This window comes from Ornithorhynchus anatinus, chromosome 2 (assembly GCF_004115215.2).
Source record: "Ornithorhynchus anatinus isolate Pmale09 chromosome 2, mOrnAna1.pri.v4, whole genome shotgun sequence".
NCBI lineage: Eukaryota > Metazoa > Chordata > Mammalia > Monotremata > Ornithorhynchidae > Ornithorhynchus > Ornithorhynchus anatinus.
In genome coordinates, this window is record NC_041729.1 from 63,532,067 (window position 1) to 63,548,537 (window position 16,471).

At 64.3% G+C, this 16,471-nt stretch overlaps 2 protein-coding genes across 3 annotated transcripts; one reads left to right on the forward strand and one right to left on the reverse strand.

Moving 5' to 3' along the window:
* Positions 1-289: 289 nt before the first annotated feature.
* Positions 290-15,506, forward strand: ANTKMT (adenine nucleotide translocase lysine methyltransferase). 2 transcript variants are annotated; one of them, XM_029058705.1, is made up of 6 exons: positions 290-486; positions 2,806-3,109; positions 3,189-3,293; positions 3,498-3,641; positions 4,305-4,355; positions 15,202-15,506. In XM_029058705.1, the coding sequence occupies exons 2-6, from the start codon at positions 2,948-2,950 to the stop codon at positions 15,316-15,318; spliced, it is 579 nt and encodes a 192-aa protein (XP_028914538.1). In that variant the 5' UTR covers positions 290-486; positions 2,806-2,947; the 3' UTR covers positions 15,319-15,506. The 2 variants fall into 2 exon arrangements, with proteins under 2 accessions (XP_028914538.1, XP_028914537.1); XM_029058704.2 differs by lacking the exon at positions 15,202-15,506 and adding an exon at positions 4,459-4,992.
* On the reverse strand, positions 5,610-9,789 carry CCDC78 (coiled-coil domain containing 78). Its single transcript, XM_029058703.2, has 4 exons — positions 9,702-9,789; positions 7,344-9,208; positions 5,815-5,930; positions 5,610-5,728 (listed from the first exon to the last, which is right to left on the reverse strand). The coding sequence occupies exons 2-4, from the start codon at positions 7,999-8,001 to the stop codon at positions 5,624-5,626; spliced, it is 879 nt and encodes a 292-aa protein (XP_028914536.2). The 5' UTR covers positions 8,002-9,208; positions 9,702-9,789; the 3' UTR covers positions 5,610-5,623.
* Positions 15,507-16,471: the final 965 nt, after the last annotated feature.

A 16,471-nucleotide genomic window follows, 5' to 3' on the forward strand; every position in this document is an offset into this window, starting at 1 on the left:
ATCACAATATATGTATATATTATATATGATACATTATATAACACGCGATGTAGAATGTATACTGTTAATATATTCTATAATATATTCATATTATCGCATTCATCGATAGCATTATTAATAACAACGCTGAATCCTCGCCCCGGAGGCTTTGCAGGGCCGGGAGCAGGCAGGGGGAGAGGAGGCCCGCCCCGGAACGTCAGTGCGGGGCGCGCGGGGGACCCGTTTCCGGACGGACACTTCCGGGACGGGTGAAGCCGTTGGCGGGCGTCGGCGGGGGGCCGTTAGCGGGGCGGCGGGGCGCGGCGGCCCGGTTTCCCCGCACGGGCTCTGCTGGGATCGGGGGGCGGGTGCCGAGGCCGGAGCAGCGGGGACCCCCCTCCCCCAGCCGGCATTTTCGGGGCCGGGGCGGCGGCCGGGACGCGCCCGAAGGGCACTTCCGGGGCCGCGCGGGGGACGGGTTTCGCCCGACGGACACTTCCGGGACAGGTGAGAGGGGGCGCCGAGGGAGGCCCCATGAAGCCTTAGGCATTCATTCATTCAAATCCATTCATTCACTCAGGGGTGTTTCTGGCCGCCTCCTGGGTGCAGAGCGCTGTACTAAGCGCTTGGAAAGTACAGTTGGGCGACAGAGAGAGACCATCCCCACCCACCAACGGGCTCCCAGCCTAGAAGAGGGGGAGACAATGTGCCAGGCCTCCTGCCCAGCCCTGAGACTCATTCATTCATATTTATTGAGCGCCTCCTGGGTGCAGAGCGCTGTACTAAGCGCTTGGAAAATACAGTTGGGCGACAGAGAGAGACCATCCCCGCCCACCAACGGGCTCCCAGGCTAGAAGGGGGGAAGACAATGTGCCAGCCCTGAGATTCATTCATTCATATTAAGCGCCTACTATGTACAGAGCACTGTACTAAGCGCTTGGAAAGTACAGTTGGGCAGCAGAGAGAGACCATCCCCGCCCACCAACGGGTTCCCAGTCTAGAAGGGGGCGGAGACAGACAACGTGCCAGGCCCCCTACCCAGCCCTGAGATTCATTCATTCATTCAATCGTATTTATTGAGCGCCTACTGTATGCAGAGCACTGGACTAAGCGCTTGGAATGAACAATTCCGCAATAGAGTCATTCAAGAGTAGTTGTTGAGCGCTTACTATGTGCGGAGCACTGGACTAAGCGCTTGGAGTGGACAAATCGGCAACAGATAGAGACCGTCCCTGCCCCACGGCGGGCCCACAGTCTAAAATGGGGAGGCGGACAGCAAAATAGAACAAGTCGTCAGGTGTCAATATCAGCCCGATAAATAGAATCATAGATCTAGACACATCGTTAATAGAAGAGAGTAATAAGTAATATCTACAAATAGGCACAAGTGCTGTGGGACGGGGAAGGGGGAGGAGCAGAGGGCGGAGGGGGAGCAGAGAGGGAGCAGAGGGAAAAGGGGAAGCTCAGTCTGGGAAGGCCTCCTGGAGGAGGTGAGCTCTCAGTAGGGCTTTGAAGAGGGGAAGAGAGTGAGTTTGGCGGAGGTGAGGAGGGAGGGCGTTCCGGGACCGCGGGAGGACGTGGCCCGGGGGTCGACGGCGGCATAGGCGAGACTGAGGGACGGCGAGGAGGCGGGCGGCGGAGGAGCGGAGCGTGCGGGGTGGGCGGTGGAAAGAGAGAAGGGAGGAGAGGTAGGAAGGGGCGAGGTGATGGAGAGCCTTGAAGCCCAGAGTGAAGAGTAATAATAATGTTGGTATTTGTTAAGCGCTTACTATGCGCAGAGCGCTGTTCTAAGCGCTGGGGTAGACACAGGGGAATCAGGTTGTCCCCCGTGGGGCTCATGGTCTTCATCCCCATTTTTACAGATGAGGGAACTGAGGCCCGGAGAAGCGAAGTGACTCGCCCACAGTCACCCAGCTGACACGTGGCAGAGCCGGGCTTCGAACCCACGACCTCTGACTCCCAAGCCCGGGCTCTTTCCAGCGAGCCACGCTGCTTCTCTAAGAGTAGATGCCAGATCGTCAGGCTGCATGCTGAGGCTTACAGTCTTTAATCCCCATCCTACAGTCTTTAATCCTCAGGCGACGGAGGCACAGAGACATTGAGGGACTTCCCCAAGGTCACACAGCAGCCAAGTGAAAGAGTCGGGTCTTTCCGACTCCCAGGCCCCGGCTCTCTCCATTCCTTTTCCGAATGTCAGGAGAGTCAGGAGACCTGGGTTCTAATCCCCACTCCTCTAGGGGCCTGCTGGGTGACCTTGGGCAAGTCACTTCACCGCTCAGGGACTCAGTTTTCTCATCTGTAAAATGGGCATGGGATAGCCGTGGCTCAGTGGAAAGAGCGCGGGCATGGGAGCCAGAGGTCACGGGTTCTAATCCCGGCTCCGCCGCTAGTCAGCCGTGTGACCTTGGGCAGGTCGCTTCACTTCTCCGGGCCTCAGTTCCCTCATCTGTCAAACGGGGATTAAAACGGTGAGCCCCACGTGGGACCTGATCACGTTGCATCCCCCGGCGCTTAGAACGGTGCTCTGCACATAAGTAAGCGCTTAACCAATACCGCAGCTTCGAAGCAGCGCGGCTCCGTGGCCAGAGCCCGGGCTTGGGAGTCGGAGGTCACGGGTTCGAATCCCGGCTCAGCCGCTGGTCAGCTGGGTGACCGTGGGCAGGTCACTTCACTTCTCTGGGCCTCAGTGACCTCATCCGGAAAATGGGGATGAACTGGTGACCCCGTATCTCCCCCGGCGCTTAGACCGGTGCTCGGCACGTAGTAAGCGCTTAACGGATACCGACGTTATCATTCTATCCGCTCCTCCGCTCTCCCCTCCCGTAGACCGTGAGCCCCGGCTGGGACAGGGACCGCGTCCGATCCCGTCACCCGGATCCACCCAATCCCGAGGAAGCGTCTGCGCCACAGCGAGCCGAGGAAGCCAAGGCGGGGCCTTTTGGGGGTCCGGGCCCGGCCTCCCCCGGCCATGGACCCCGACGAGCCCGGCGAGGCGCTGGCAGAGCTGCGGGGGCGACGCCTGGGGGGCGCGGGGCTCCTGCAGCTGGCGGCCGGCACCGGCGTGGCTGCCTACGTCGTCTGGGCCGGACTCCTCATGCCCGGCTTCCGCCGGGTGCCCCTGAGACTCCAGGTGGGTCGGCGGCGGGCGGGGGTGCGAGGCGGGGGTGGGGGGCTGAGCCGGCCCCGGGCTCACGTCCCCGTCCCCGCAGGTGCCCTACGTCCCGGCCAGCGCCCGGCAGGTGGAGAACGTGCTGACCTTGCTGCGCGGCCGCTCGGGGAAGGTGGTGGACCTGGGCTCCGGTGACGGCAGGATCGTAAGTGGGGCGGGCCCCTGCCCGCCGCCCCCCAGCCCCCGGCTCTCCGGGCCTGCGGGAGGAGCCCTGGGTGCGGGGCACTGTGCAAAGCGCTTGGGAAGCGGCCCAGAGGGGAGTGAGCGGCTGCCGTCCCGTGGTGACGGCAGACTCGGCCGGGACCCCTCGGACGGGAGCCCCGCGGGCCCACGGCCGTGCCTCCCGCAGGTCCTGGAGGCGTCCAGACGCGGCTTCCACCCTGCCGTGGGCTACGAGCTGAACCCCTGGCTCCTGTGGCTGGCCCAGTTCCACGCCTGGAGAGCCCGACGCCGGGCCCCAGCTGTCACCTACCACCGCGAGGATCTCTGGCGGGTAACGTCACCCCCCCACCCCACCACACACAGACCCCGGGCCCGGGATTCGGGATGGGCCCCGGGGCGGGGGACCGGGATTCAGAACCCTCTCTGACTGCAAGGACTCGGGGAGGCTGAACCGCCAGGGCCCAGTCCGGGCTTCGAGGCCTGGGGTCCCGTCTGCCCCAGGCCGCGTGACGGGGCCGGAGCCTCGCCCCTGCCCCTCCGCCCCTGCCCCGGCTTCCTTTCCGGCCCCCGGGGCCGCTGGGCTCGGCGGTGCCCGTGCTCAGCAGAGGAGTTTCGGGATGCCGGGGAAACCTGTGATGGAGACGGGATGTGGCAGGCGCCGGCCGACAGCCCCCCACCCCTTCAGCCCCTCCGCGGGACTCCCTGACGGGCAGGGCCCAAGTGCCCTGGGTCTCGGGAGAGGCCAGGAGGGTCTGGGTGGGAGCAGGTGCAGCCCCCCAGCTTCCAGGGGCACAAGGTCGGGGGGCGTCTATCACCTTTGGCCGAGGGGTAGAACCTCCAGCAGGGTGGGAACCCGGGAAGGGTGTGTTTCCCAGCTGGCGGGACGGGAGGCCCCCGCAGACACCGCCCCTGCGGCTCAGGGGGCGGCTCCCCCAACCTCGGCTCTTCCCCTCCCTTCCCCCCCCCCCCCCCCCCCCCGGTGCCCGGCCTGCAGGTTAACCTGTCGGACTGCACCAACGTCACAGTTTTCCTGGCACCCAGCGTGGTAAGCCCAAAGGCGTGGGGACCGGGCGGGTGGGCTCGGCCCCGCGCGGCACCTGGGTCCCGTTCTCCGGTCGGGGCCCGGCGAACCTGCGACTTCCCCACAGCTGCCCCTGCTGGAGACCAAGCTGCTGGCGGAGCTGCCGGACCGGGCGCGGGTGGTGGCCGGGCGCTTCCCCCTGCCCACCTGGGCGCCCTCGGCCGTGATCGGAGAGGGCATAGACCGCGCCTGGGCCTACGACATGCACCGAGTCCGCCAGTGGGCCGCGGCCCCCTCGCGGGGCACGTCAGTCTAGGTGCCTCCCGCCCTCCCCTGCCCCGGGAGCCGGGGCCGCGACGGGGGCCGGGCCACGTGCCGGACCGCGGGTCCCCGCCGCCCCGGGCGACGGCAGCGGCGGGCCCCCGGCGCTGGGACCCACGCTTGGTTCGGGCGCCGCGTCCTCTTTATCGGGTGACTGCCGAGGGCCGCGCAATAAGGGTGACACACGCAGAACCCTGTCCTTGAAGAGTTTACGGCCGAGCGGGGACCCGGCCAGGCGAAGACTCCATCCACACGGCGCGGGCAGGAGGGAAAATACAGCGGCGACTGCTTCCGGCAGGCCGCCGGATCGATCAATAAAGGGAGAGGCCGAGTGTGGAAATGGATCGGCCCCTAGCCGGCCGGGGAGGAGGGCGCCGAGAGGGGGTGAGCCGGGGTCCGGCGGTTTCCGGGGCGAAGGGAGGGGCGGGCGGGGAGAGGTAGACAGACGTGAGAGCCGGCTGGCTAAGGGGCGAGCTGGGGTGGAGTGAGAGAGGAGACCGGAGATGGCAGGAGGTGGCTGGCGGGGAGAGCCGAAGCCCAGGAGGAGGGGTGTCTGTGCGAGGCGGGGCGGGGGGAGCCGGGCTGGATCCGGGGAGTGTGGGAGGGAAGGTGGGGTCCAGCCGGTCTCCCGAGCCCCCAGGTAGCCGGACCTATGGCCCCTGCCCTCTGGGGTCTCGGGCCTCGTCGCCGGCTGCCGGGGGCCGGGCCGGGCCGGGGGGCAGCTCCTTCCTCAACCGCACGATCTCCTGCTGGTACCTGGGCCGTGCCCGGGGCGGGCAGGTGAAGGTGGTAGGGGGTGTCTGGGAGCCTGGCCCAGCCCCGTCCCCCAGCCCCCACGGGGAGCCCGGACCACCCCCCTCTCCCCACCCCTGCAGGCCGGGCGAAGGCGGCGGGCTGGTTCGGTGCCCCCCGCCCCTCACCCCGGGAGCCGAGGGGCCCAGCCGGGAGCCCCCGGCCCGGGGGCGGCGGGCTCACCTGGCCAGGTGCCGGTCCACGTAGTCCTGCAGCTCCGCTAAGCGCTCCTCGGCCAACAGGGCCCGGCTGAGCAGCCGGCTCCGCTCCCGCTCCAGCTGGCTCTGCCGGGCGGCACGGAGCGGTTGGTTCGGCTCGGGCCGGGGCCGGGGGTCGGCCTCCTCCCGCAGCCTCCGCGCCCCCACGGTACCTGGGTGGTGCGGGTGAAGTCCCGCAGCTGTTGGCGGAGCTCTGCCCAGTGCTCCTCGTCCTCGGGGCTAGGAGGGAGGGAGGGCGAGCGGCTGCGGCCCCGGGCTGGCCCGCGTCCTACCGGAGCCGCCCCGCACCCGCCGTGTGAGAGCGGGCACTCCCCTCGCCCTCTCTGGGCCTGCTTTCTTCCCAGGTGAGCGGAGGGGGGCACCCCAGCCTCAGCCCCCCCATGCCAATCAACGGCAGAGGGGCCCGGGAGCCCCGAGGGACCCCGAGGGCCAAGGCCCTGGCCTTGGCTTCGGATGACCAGGGAGGAGCAGCGGGGGCCTGGGAGTCCAGGGATCTGGGTTCCTATTCAGCCTCTGGATCCTAAACTGGCCCTGCCAATTGCCTGTTGCGTGACCCTGAGCAAGACACTTCACTTCTCTGGGACTCAGTTTCCTCATTTGTAAAATGGGGTCTCAATGCCCTTTCTCCCTCCTACTTAGACTGCGGGCCCCGTGTGAGACCGAGACGGTGTCCGACTTGATTAACTTAAAAATAATAATAGTAATGGTATTTGTTAAACGCTTACTATATGTGTCTCGGCGCTGGGGCGGAGACAGGGTAATGAGGTTGTCCCACGTGGGGCTCACACTTTAATCCCCATTTTCCCGAATGAGGTCAACCGAGGCCCGGGGAAGTGAAGTGACTTGCCTGAGGTCACACAGCAGCCAGGCGGCGGAGCCAGGATTAGAACCCGGGTCCCCTGACTCCCAAGCCCGGGCTCTTGGCACTGAGCCACGCTGCTTCTCTATCAGATAGCGTTATTATGATTATTATTAGAGTGCGGGTGGCCTTGCCTGGCCAGGACCAAGGGGAGCGGCGTACGAATCCCTCCCGGGTTCCCCCGAACCCCAGCTTGGGGGGCAGTGGGGGCGGGGTGGGGGTCTCACCCTGGCAGGGTCGTTGCGGGGTTGTGGGCTCCATCGGGCTTTGTCTGGAGAGGAAGGAGAGTCGGGGGGGGTCTCCCTCCTCCCTTAATAATAATGATGACGACGACGATGTCGGAATTCGTTAAGCGCTCATGTGCCAAACGCTGTTCTAAGCGCTGGGGGACTTGGCCAGAGTCACCCCGCTGACAAGCGGTGGAGGCGGGATTAGAACCCACGACCTCCGACTCCCAAGCCCGGGTTCTCTGCCCAGAGCCACGCTGCTTGCCTCCCGAGCCCTCCCCCGAACGTGGGAGAACAATAATAACAATAACGACGACGTTACGCGCTCGCTCTGTGCCAAGCCGTGTTCTAAGCGCCGGGGGAGATAGGAGGTCATCAGCTTGTCCCACGTGGGGCTCGTGGTCCCCGTTTTCCAGACGAGGGGACGGAGGCCCAGAGAAGTGAAGGGACTCGCCCAGGGTCACCCGGCAGACGAGCGGCGGAGGCGGGATGGGAACCCACGACCTCCGCTTCCCGAGCCCCGGCTCTTGCCACCGAGCAGCGCCGCTTCTCCAACCAAGCCCTGCCGGCCCTCCTCCGCCCCCCTGCCCATGACCCCTGACCCCTGACCGTACGGCCTGCAGCTCCCGGAGGCGGGCTTCCAGCCGCGCTCTGTCCTCCCGCGGCCGGCCGAGCTCCCGGGCCGAGGCGGGCCGCTGCCGGTCCCCGGCGCCGCCGGCGAAGTGGGCTTCGGGGGGCCCCGGCTCCACGAGGGAGTCGCCGTGGGCCAGGATCTGCTCCCGCTGCATCCTGCCCGGGGACCCCCGAGGAGAGCTTGGGAGGGGTCGAGGGGGCCGGGGGCCTGGCGTGGGTCTGGCCCGTTCTCCGGGAGGGGCGGCGTGACCTGGGGAGGGGTCGGGGGAGAGGCCAGGTGGAGGTGGGAGGGCCGGCGGTGACCCCCCCTCACCCCCGTCCCACCTGTAGGCGACGAGCAGCTCCTCGTGCCTCCGCAGCAGCCCTCGCAGGCGCCGTCTGAGGGTGCGGGCGGCCCCTGCCAGCTGCCGCTCGCGGGCCTGGTAGGTGACTCCGATGTCCCGCAGCATGGCATCCGCCAAGGCCCGCCCGGGGCCGGGGGGCTCCTTCCCGGGGTCCTGCTCAGGCTTGGTGGGACCGGCCATGAAACCCTGCCAGCAGAGCCGGGTGGGCTGGCAGTAGCACGGGAACGGGGCTGGAGTCCTTGGCCAAATTTGGGGGGGGGGGGATGTTCCGCCCATATCTGCCCCCTCCCCACGGGCCGCCTCGGCGATTGCTTCCTCCTAGACCTTTCTCCCCTACCAGGGACGGGGCTGAGGGTGTGGAGGCGGTGGGGCTGGACGAGGCCAGGGGCTGGGCCGGCCTAACGGTGGTGACGGGGCCGGGGCCGGGGCAAGAGGTGGGGCTGTGGCGTCCACCGGCCGGGGGATTCCCTCACCGCCAGGGTCCGGAGGTGACGCCGGAGCCGTCCTCGATACTCGTCGTTCAGGGTCTTGAGCTGGAGCTGCAGACGTGAGTTCTCCTCCCGCACCTCTTTGAGCTGCCCCTGGGCAGTGAGCAGCCCCTGGCGGGCACGGGGGCGGGCAGGCGGGCATGAGGCCTGGAGAGGGTCTCCTTCCCTCGGCCCCCCCGCAGGGAGGGTGGAAAGAGGAGTGGAGGAGGGGGAGCCAGGGAGGCCACCCGAGGTCCCTGTGACCCCTGGAGGGGCCCTGCGTCCTCGAGGGCCGTCCGAGAGAACGGGGCCCCGGGCTCTCAGAGGCCGCTCCGTGCCTTGGTTTCCCCGTCTGACCCCCTTGGGTCAAGGCAGGAAGCCCAGTGGCTAGAGGCCTCGGCCCCTGGACCCTGACCCCCGATGGGTCGAGGAGGAGGGTGCCATCCCCGTGCCTCCGCCTGGGGGATAGGGCAGACCAGAGGGACAGATCTAGCTCCCTGGGGTCGACCAGCGTCTGCCAGACGGCCACGGAGGTGGGGGAGTCCGGGAGGAAGGGCAGGAGGAATGGCCGGCTAGCGGGGATCTGGGGCTAGTGGGGCTGTGGATGAGCCCGCCTGCTCGGGCCTTGTGGGAACGGTGTCCCTGGGGGCTCGGGTTAGTCTGGGCACGATGGCTCCCTCCAGGAGCTCAGCTTAAGGGCCACGGCAGGCCACCCCCAGCTGTCTGCGCGGGCACACCCGGGAACCCCCAGAGAGGGACTGGCCAGGAGACCACCCCCGTTGCCGGGAACGGGCGCTGGAGCTGGGCCCTAGGTCTGGTTACAGACCACCTGAGATTCCTCCCGTGGGTCCGATGACCGGGGGCTTGGGCGGCAGCTGGGACCAGGCCCGGGGACCGGCCTGGGTACTGGGGCTGGGCAGGGGGGCTGCCCTCTCACCGCCGACTGCTCCGCCAGCTGTTTCCGGGCACTGTGGGCCGTGCTCCGTGCCTCTCTCAGCTCCCGCTCCCTCTGAGCCCTGCCAACCCGGATGGGAGGGCACGGCTGAGCTCGCTCGATGGCAGCGCAGGGGTTGGGGCGGCACCCGGCCTGGAGGCCCGTGGGCATCAAGGCCCCCAAGCGCACCGACCCCCGGGGCCGGGGCCACCCCCACCGCCCCACCTTCCTTTGCCAGCCCCCGGGGCGACCCATCTGTGTGGCACCTCTGCCCCCAAGGCCTAAAATTCACAGAGGCTTGGGAGTGGGAGGCGAGTCCAGTGCACTGGGGACTCCCAACCTTCTGAACTCTGGTGCTCGTGACCTGGGCACCCTTCCAATGGGGGGAGGGGGGAGAATTGTGGCGGGAGGGAGTAGCGGGTTGGCATCGCCCTGGTTGCCAGGTGGGAGGAGAAGGACGGATGCGGCCCCCAGCGGGGACCGTGGCCGACCGTAGGCCGGCGGATGGGCGGACGGATGCCCCCCTAGGATGGGAGGAGGGAGAGGGTGGTCTCCCGCGTCTTCCCCCAACTCACAGCGTCTCCTCCAGCTTCCTCCGCTGGGCACCGGGCAGGCCCTGCATCCTCTCCATCTCTGCCCACGGGAGCTCCCGGCCGGGCAGCGGCTGGGGAGTGGGGGAGGGCATGGCGGGGGGAGAGGGAAGGAGGCGAGTGGTGGGTCTGACCCTGTGGCCTCCTACGACTCTCCAAACGTTCAGGCCAAGCTGAGGGACTTGCGGCTCGCTGCCCCCCAGCTCCTCCCCTGACCCAGCCAGAATACCCTCCCTGCTCTTTTCCAAACCGGGCCCCTTCCCTCCTTGGCGGCTCCATGCGGCCTGTTTGCCCTCCCTGTGTCTGTCCGCTGCCCACTCTGGTGCCCACCTGCCCTGTGGGTGAGGCACCGAGGCAGGGGATGCGGCTGGGGGGAGGGGGGGAAGAGGTGTCGCTTGGCCGTCAGGGGCAGGGTAGAAAACACTCACACTCTTCTCTTGCGTCTGTGCTTCTCCTGGCTGGGAGAGGAAGGGAGGGAAGAGGGTGAACAGCAGCCTGGCAAAGCTAAGCCCCCACCCTTATTATTGATCATAATAATAGCGATATCTTCTGTGGGCCGCGTTCTGTACTAAGCCCCGGGGTGGATACAGACAGATCCAGTTGAACACAGTCCCTGTCCTACCTGGGGCTCGCGGTCTTAATCCCCATTTTACAGATGAGGTCACTGAGGCACAGAGAAGGGACTCGCCCACGGTCACACAGCGGGCAAGTGGCCGAGTCAGGGTTAGAATGATACCGAGAATAATGTTGGTATTAAGCGCCTACTGTGTGCAGCGCTGGGGTGATAATACTACTACTAATAATGTCGGTATCGGTTAGGCGCTTACCGTGTGCAGCGCTGGGGTGATAATAATACTAATAATAATGTTGGTATTTGTTAAGCGCTTACTATGGTGCAGTGCTGGGGTGATAATAATACTAATAATAATGTTGGTATTTGTTAAGCGCTTACTATGTGCAGTGCTGGGGTGATACTACTACTAATAATAATGTTGGTATTTAAGCGCTTACTATGTGCAGTGCTGGGGTAATAATAATAATGATGTTGGTGTTTGTTAAGCGCTTACTGTGTGCAGTGCTGGGGTAAATAATAATAATAATAGTAATGTTGGTATCTGTTAAGCGCTTACTGTGTGCAGCGCTGGGGTAATGATAATAATAATGATGTCGGCATACTCTTTTCACTGAGCCACGCTGCTTCTCTGTAATAATAATAATAATAATAATGTCGGTATTTGTTAAGCGCTTACTACGTGCAGAGCACTGTTCTAAGCGCTGGGGGAGATACAGGCTAATCGGGTTGTCCCACGGGAGGCTCACAGTCTTCATCCCCATTTTACAGATGAGGTCACTGAGGCCCAGAGAAGTGAAGGGACTCGCCCACGGTCACCCAGCTGACAAGCGGCGGAGCCGGGATTCGAAGCCATGGCCTCGGACTCCCAAGCCCGGGCTCTTTCCCCTGAGCCACGCTGCTTCTCTGCCCGTGACCCACGGTATCTTCTGCAGGGCATCGCTCGGGAGGGTGACGCATCGCCTGCCCACAAGGAGCTTGTGTTGCAGCGGGGGAGACAGGGCGTCGAGGGAGGCGATGGCTCCCTCCCGTTGGGGCAGGCCCGGGCCCTCCGGTCCCACTGGGGGGCAAATCCGCCGGGGGTTGGCAACACCGGCCGGCAGCAGGACAGCCGGGCCTACCGAGTGGGGATCTCTTGCGGAAACGGGGTAGGCGGCACCCTCCGGAAAGCGCGGGACTCGGGCCGGGGCCTGCCGAGACCCGGACGGGGCAGCCGGGCCTAGGAGCGGGGGGCCGCCGGGCCCTCCCGTGGGTCTGCGGCTCCGTCCCGGCCGGCTGACCTGGGCCCCTGGTGACCCCCCGCCCTCACCTGCTGGGGCCCCCGGGCCGGGGCCCGGTGGCGTCCCTCCTCCGGGCGGCCTGTCCGACGGGTCGGCTCCCGCCGGGCAACCTCCGCGGCCTGGAGCTGCCGTTGACACTCCCGCGTCTCCAGTGCAAGGATCTGCCCGGGGAGGATCAGCGGTGGCGGGGGGGGGCGTCCTTCGGGCTCGGCCTCCCTTCCCCTCTGCCCTGCCACTGGCCACCTCGGACCGCCCCGCTCGAGGACACTTTCATTCATTCATTCAATAGTATTTATTGAGCGCTATGTGCAGAGCACTGGACTAAGCGCTTGGAATGAACAAGTCGGTAACAGACACAGTCCCTGCCGTTGGACGGGCTTACGGTCTAATCGGGGGAGACGGACGGACGAGAACGATGGCAATAAATAGAGTCGAGGGGAAGAACATCCCGTAAAAGATGTTTTTACCACTACCCACCTGGCGCTTGAGCTCAAAGGTCTCGGCCTCGTACCGCTCTCTGGTGCGGTTGGTCTCCAGCTGGAGATTAATCAGGTCTCTGGACGCCTGGGGGGCGGTGGGCAAAGGGTCTCAGGCTCCATGGGGGCACGGCCCGGATCCCCCGGCCCCGGGGACGACGTGGTCTGGGTCGGTCCCTCCCCGCCGGGGCCTGGACAAGGTGGCGTGGTCCTGCTCCTCCCCACCTCCCTGCCGCCGAGCCCGGTCCCCGTGGCGGTGCGACATCCCCAGGGCACCGGGGCGACCCCCGCACCTTCAGCCGCTGCTCCTCGTCGAGCCCCCGCGGGGCCGTCGGTCTCATCTCCGAGCCGTCCGACAAGGCCGGGGCCTCCCGTCTCCTCGGGCCAGGCTGGGCGATCCCCGCGTCGGTTAGTGCCTCCTCCCCGATGCCTGGCCACGCGTGTCCACATGCGCGGGGGGCAGGGCGCCCCACTCTCTCCACCCAGGGACGGAGCATGAACCGCAACCTCCCCAGCCGTGAGTTCCAGTCCTGCCCCCGGGTCGGCCGTGTGGCCCGCGGGCGGCGGCTGCCCCTCTCTGACCCCCGGAATTCATTCATTCAATACTATTTATTGAGCGCTTACCATGTGCAGAGCGCTGGACTAAGCGCTTGGAATGAACAAGTCGGCAAGTCAGAAGCGGCGCGGCGTGGGAAGAGCCCGGACCTGGGAGCCGAAGGACCCGGGTTCCGATCACAGCGCTGCCTCTGGGGCCTTAGATAAATCTCTCGATGGCTCTACGCCTCCATTTCCTCATTCGTAAAAGGGGGATTCGATACCTATTTGCCCTCCCCCTTTAGACTGTGAGGCCCACGTGGAACGAGGACTGCGTTTGACCTCATTTATCTAAGTGATCAGTGCTTAGCAGAGTGTTGGGTAAACAGCAGGTGCTCAACCGACACTGCTGATTATTATTACGATGGAGCTCCGGGGAGCTCTCGGGCGACTAATCTTCCTGCGTCTCGGCTAACTGCGGGCAGGGGGAACGTGTCTGCCGCCTCTCCCGAGCGCTCAGTACGGTTCTCTGCACATAGTAAAGGCTCAGTAAAGCCTGAGAAGCAGCGTGGCTCAGTGGAAAGAGCCCGGGCTTGGGAGTCAGAGGTCGTGAGTTCGAATGCTGGCTCTGCCGCTTGTCAGCTGGGGGACCGTGGGCGAGTCGCTTCACCTCTCTGGGCCTCGGTTACCTCATCTGTAAAACGGGGATTAACTGTGAGCCTCACGTGGGGCCGCCTGATGACCCCGTATCGACCCCAGCGCTCAGAACAGTGCTCCGCACATAGTAGGCGCTTAACAAATACCTACGTTATCATTATTATTAAATACCCTTAATTGATTGAGTGATGAAATGTCCCGAGCCCACTCCTCTGGCTTCCTGCAAGGGATGGTAATGCCCTGTTGTTGGCATTTATTCCCAAAGCGCTGGCACATTTGTGCATCTCCTGTCCACCCTCTCAAGCCGCCTAAGAGCCAGGTGTGATCACAGGTGTAATAAGCCCCCCTCCCCCCCCCCAACACAAACACACACATTTTGCAGGTGAGGAAACCAAGGGACGAAAGGTAAAGTACGGCTCGGCGGAAAGAGCCCGGGCTTGGGAGTCAGAGGTCATGGGTTCGAATCCCATCTCGGCCACTTGTCGGCTGTGTGACTTTGGGCAAGTCACTTAACTTCTCTGTGCCCGTTACCTCATCTGTGAAATGGGGATGACGACTGTGAGCCCCACGTGGGACGACCGGATCCCCCGTGTCTCCCCCAGCGCTTCCAACGGTGCTCGGCCCATAGTACGCGCTTAACAAATACCAGCATTATCATTAAACTAACGGCCTCCCCCTGCCCCCGGTCACCCGGCCTGGAACCGGGGGTCCGACGAAAGGGGGGGCCGCTCCGGCTCGTACTCACGTGCTTGCGGCCCAGATCCCGCGGCCGCGGTGGTCCCGGGGCTCCACTGAGGGGGACCGAGGCCTCCAGCACAGCCGCGCTCTCCACGTCCGCCCGTTGCTACCAACTCGGGTTGCTCGGGGGCGGGGACAGAGCTCCTGGGGGCACGGGAGGGGTGCGGGTGTGGTTGTCCAGGCTTGCCCGTGTATGACGGGCTTGTCCGTTTTGGAGCGGATGGGCACACGTGCGCACGGAGTCCGGATCGGGCGCCCGCAAGGAGCCGACAGGGCGTCCGCGGCACTCCCAAGCCCGCTCCCGCTCGGCCCCTGACGCCGTGTGACCCCAGCCCAGCCCCTCTCCAGGCCCCCGGCCCTCTCGGTGTTCACCGGGGACCAGCACGGTGGCTCTGAGGCGAAAGAGGCAGACGGGAGGCTCTAATCGGTCGACGGAGCCCCGCAGAGGCAGCCTCGCAGTTCGGCCGACGAGACGGGAGCCGTGCGGTTTCCCCCGCTGCCTGCTGCGGGACGTGAGCAACGCACCGGTTCTCACGACCTCCGAACCTTGGGCTCCCCGAGGTTTCCCGCTCGCTGGCTGCATCTCTTTTTGATCTTATTCATTCAGGCGTATTTATTGAGTGCTTACTGTGTGCAGAGCACTGTACTGAGCGCTTGGAAAGTACAATTCTTCAGTACAACTTAATGCCGTACTCTGCGTGTGGCCAGCCACACAGCACTTTTGTACATATTTGGAGTTGGTCTGCTCATTTATATTAACGTCTGTCTCACCCTCCAGACCGTAAACCCGTTGTGGGCGGGGAATGCTTCTGTTTCTTGTTCCTTCCCCCACGTTTTGCATGCAGGGAGCGCTCGGTAAACACCATCATTCCATTAGATTAGAGAATAGATTAGAGATTCGATTAGAGAAGCAGCGAGGCTCGGGGGAAAGAGCACGGGCCTAGGAGTCGGAGGTCACGGGTTCGAATCCCGACTCTGCCCCTTGTCAGCCGTGTGACTGTGGGCGAGTCACTTCGCTTCTCTGGGCCTCCGTTCCCTCCTCTGTAGAATGGGGGTGAAGACTGTGAGCCTCACGCGGGACCACCTCATTCCCCCGGTATCTACCCCAGCGCTTAGAACAGCGCTCGGCACATAATAAGCGCCCAACAAATGCCGACGTTATTAGTACAGTGCTCAAAAAATACCGTCGACAGCTCGACCGATCGTCACGATTATCTTCTCACTTATAGCATTGCCGTCGTCAAGCTGGCCCTACCCCGGCACGGCCCCGACCGTGTCGGGGTTTCTCTGGGGGAAGAGCTCCGGTCTCTCTCTGCCGACGCAGGCTGCTCACCTCGCAGCGTTGACCGAGACCCAGCTCGCTCAGGTTCCCACTCAGCGTTCACCAAGTCGGTCGGGGGGACGGTGGGGGTAAATTATTTGTCACAGAAGGGAAAACCGAGGCAGAGATAAGCACACGGTGGCGAAGGTTTCCGGGGCAGGAAGGGAGAGGGTTGGAATGTGATTTATTTGCTATTGTTTTAATGAGACGTTCATCCCCTCGATTCTATTTATCGCTATCGTTCCTGCCCGTCCGTCTCCCCCGATTAGACTGTGAGCCCGTCAGAGGGCAGGGACCGTCTCTGTTACCGATTTGTCCATTCCAAGCGCTTAGTACGGTGCTCTGCACATAGTAAGCGCTCAATAAATACTATTGAATGAATGAATACGAGCCTCTGTCCTCCTTTGACTCGGAGGGTTCTCCTCTTTCCGGGAGGCCAAATCTGTCGCTCCTCTATCGGTACCTGGGTCGAGTAAATGCTTACTATGTGCTAAGCACTGCATCCATCACTTCCTTCTCTCCTTCTCTCTGCCCACTCTGATCTTTGGAGACTTCAACATCCATATGGATGTACCCGACGACTCCTCTGCTGCCCGCCTGCTATCCCTCCTCGACTCTCCCCTCCTCCACCATACCGCGCCCACTCACCGACTCGGTCACACCTTCGATTTCGTCATCTCCTACCGCTGCACTATCTCCTCCCTCACCGACTCTGAAATCCCTCTCTCTGACCATAACCTTCTCACCTGCCTCATCTCTCACACTCCCTCCCCCTGCAAATCTTCGCTACTGCCCCACAGAGACCTCCGCGCTCTCGATCCCATCCGTCTTTCCAATAGCATCTCTCCTCACCTTGCCGCACCGCCACCCCTCATCCCCCTCTCCTCGTCCAGGGCCCCGCCACCTCCTTCCCATCCAAACCCTCCCCTCCCCCCGCCCCTCCCCCCCTCCTCCCCTTGCACCCACAGCTACTTTCAAGTGTGGCCTCTGGAACCCCCGCTCTGTTACAGGCAAGCTACCTTTCATCCATGACCTTTTCCTCTCCCGCTCTCTCCTCCTCCTCGCCCTTTCGGAAACGTGGCTCTCTCCCGAAGACACGGTCTCCGCCGCCGCTCTCTCCAGCGGAGGCGTCTCCTTCTCCCACTCCCCCAGACTCACCGGTAAGGGAGGAGGCGTCG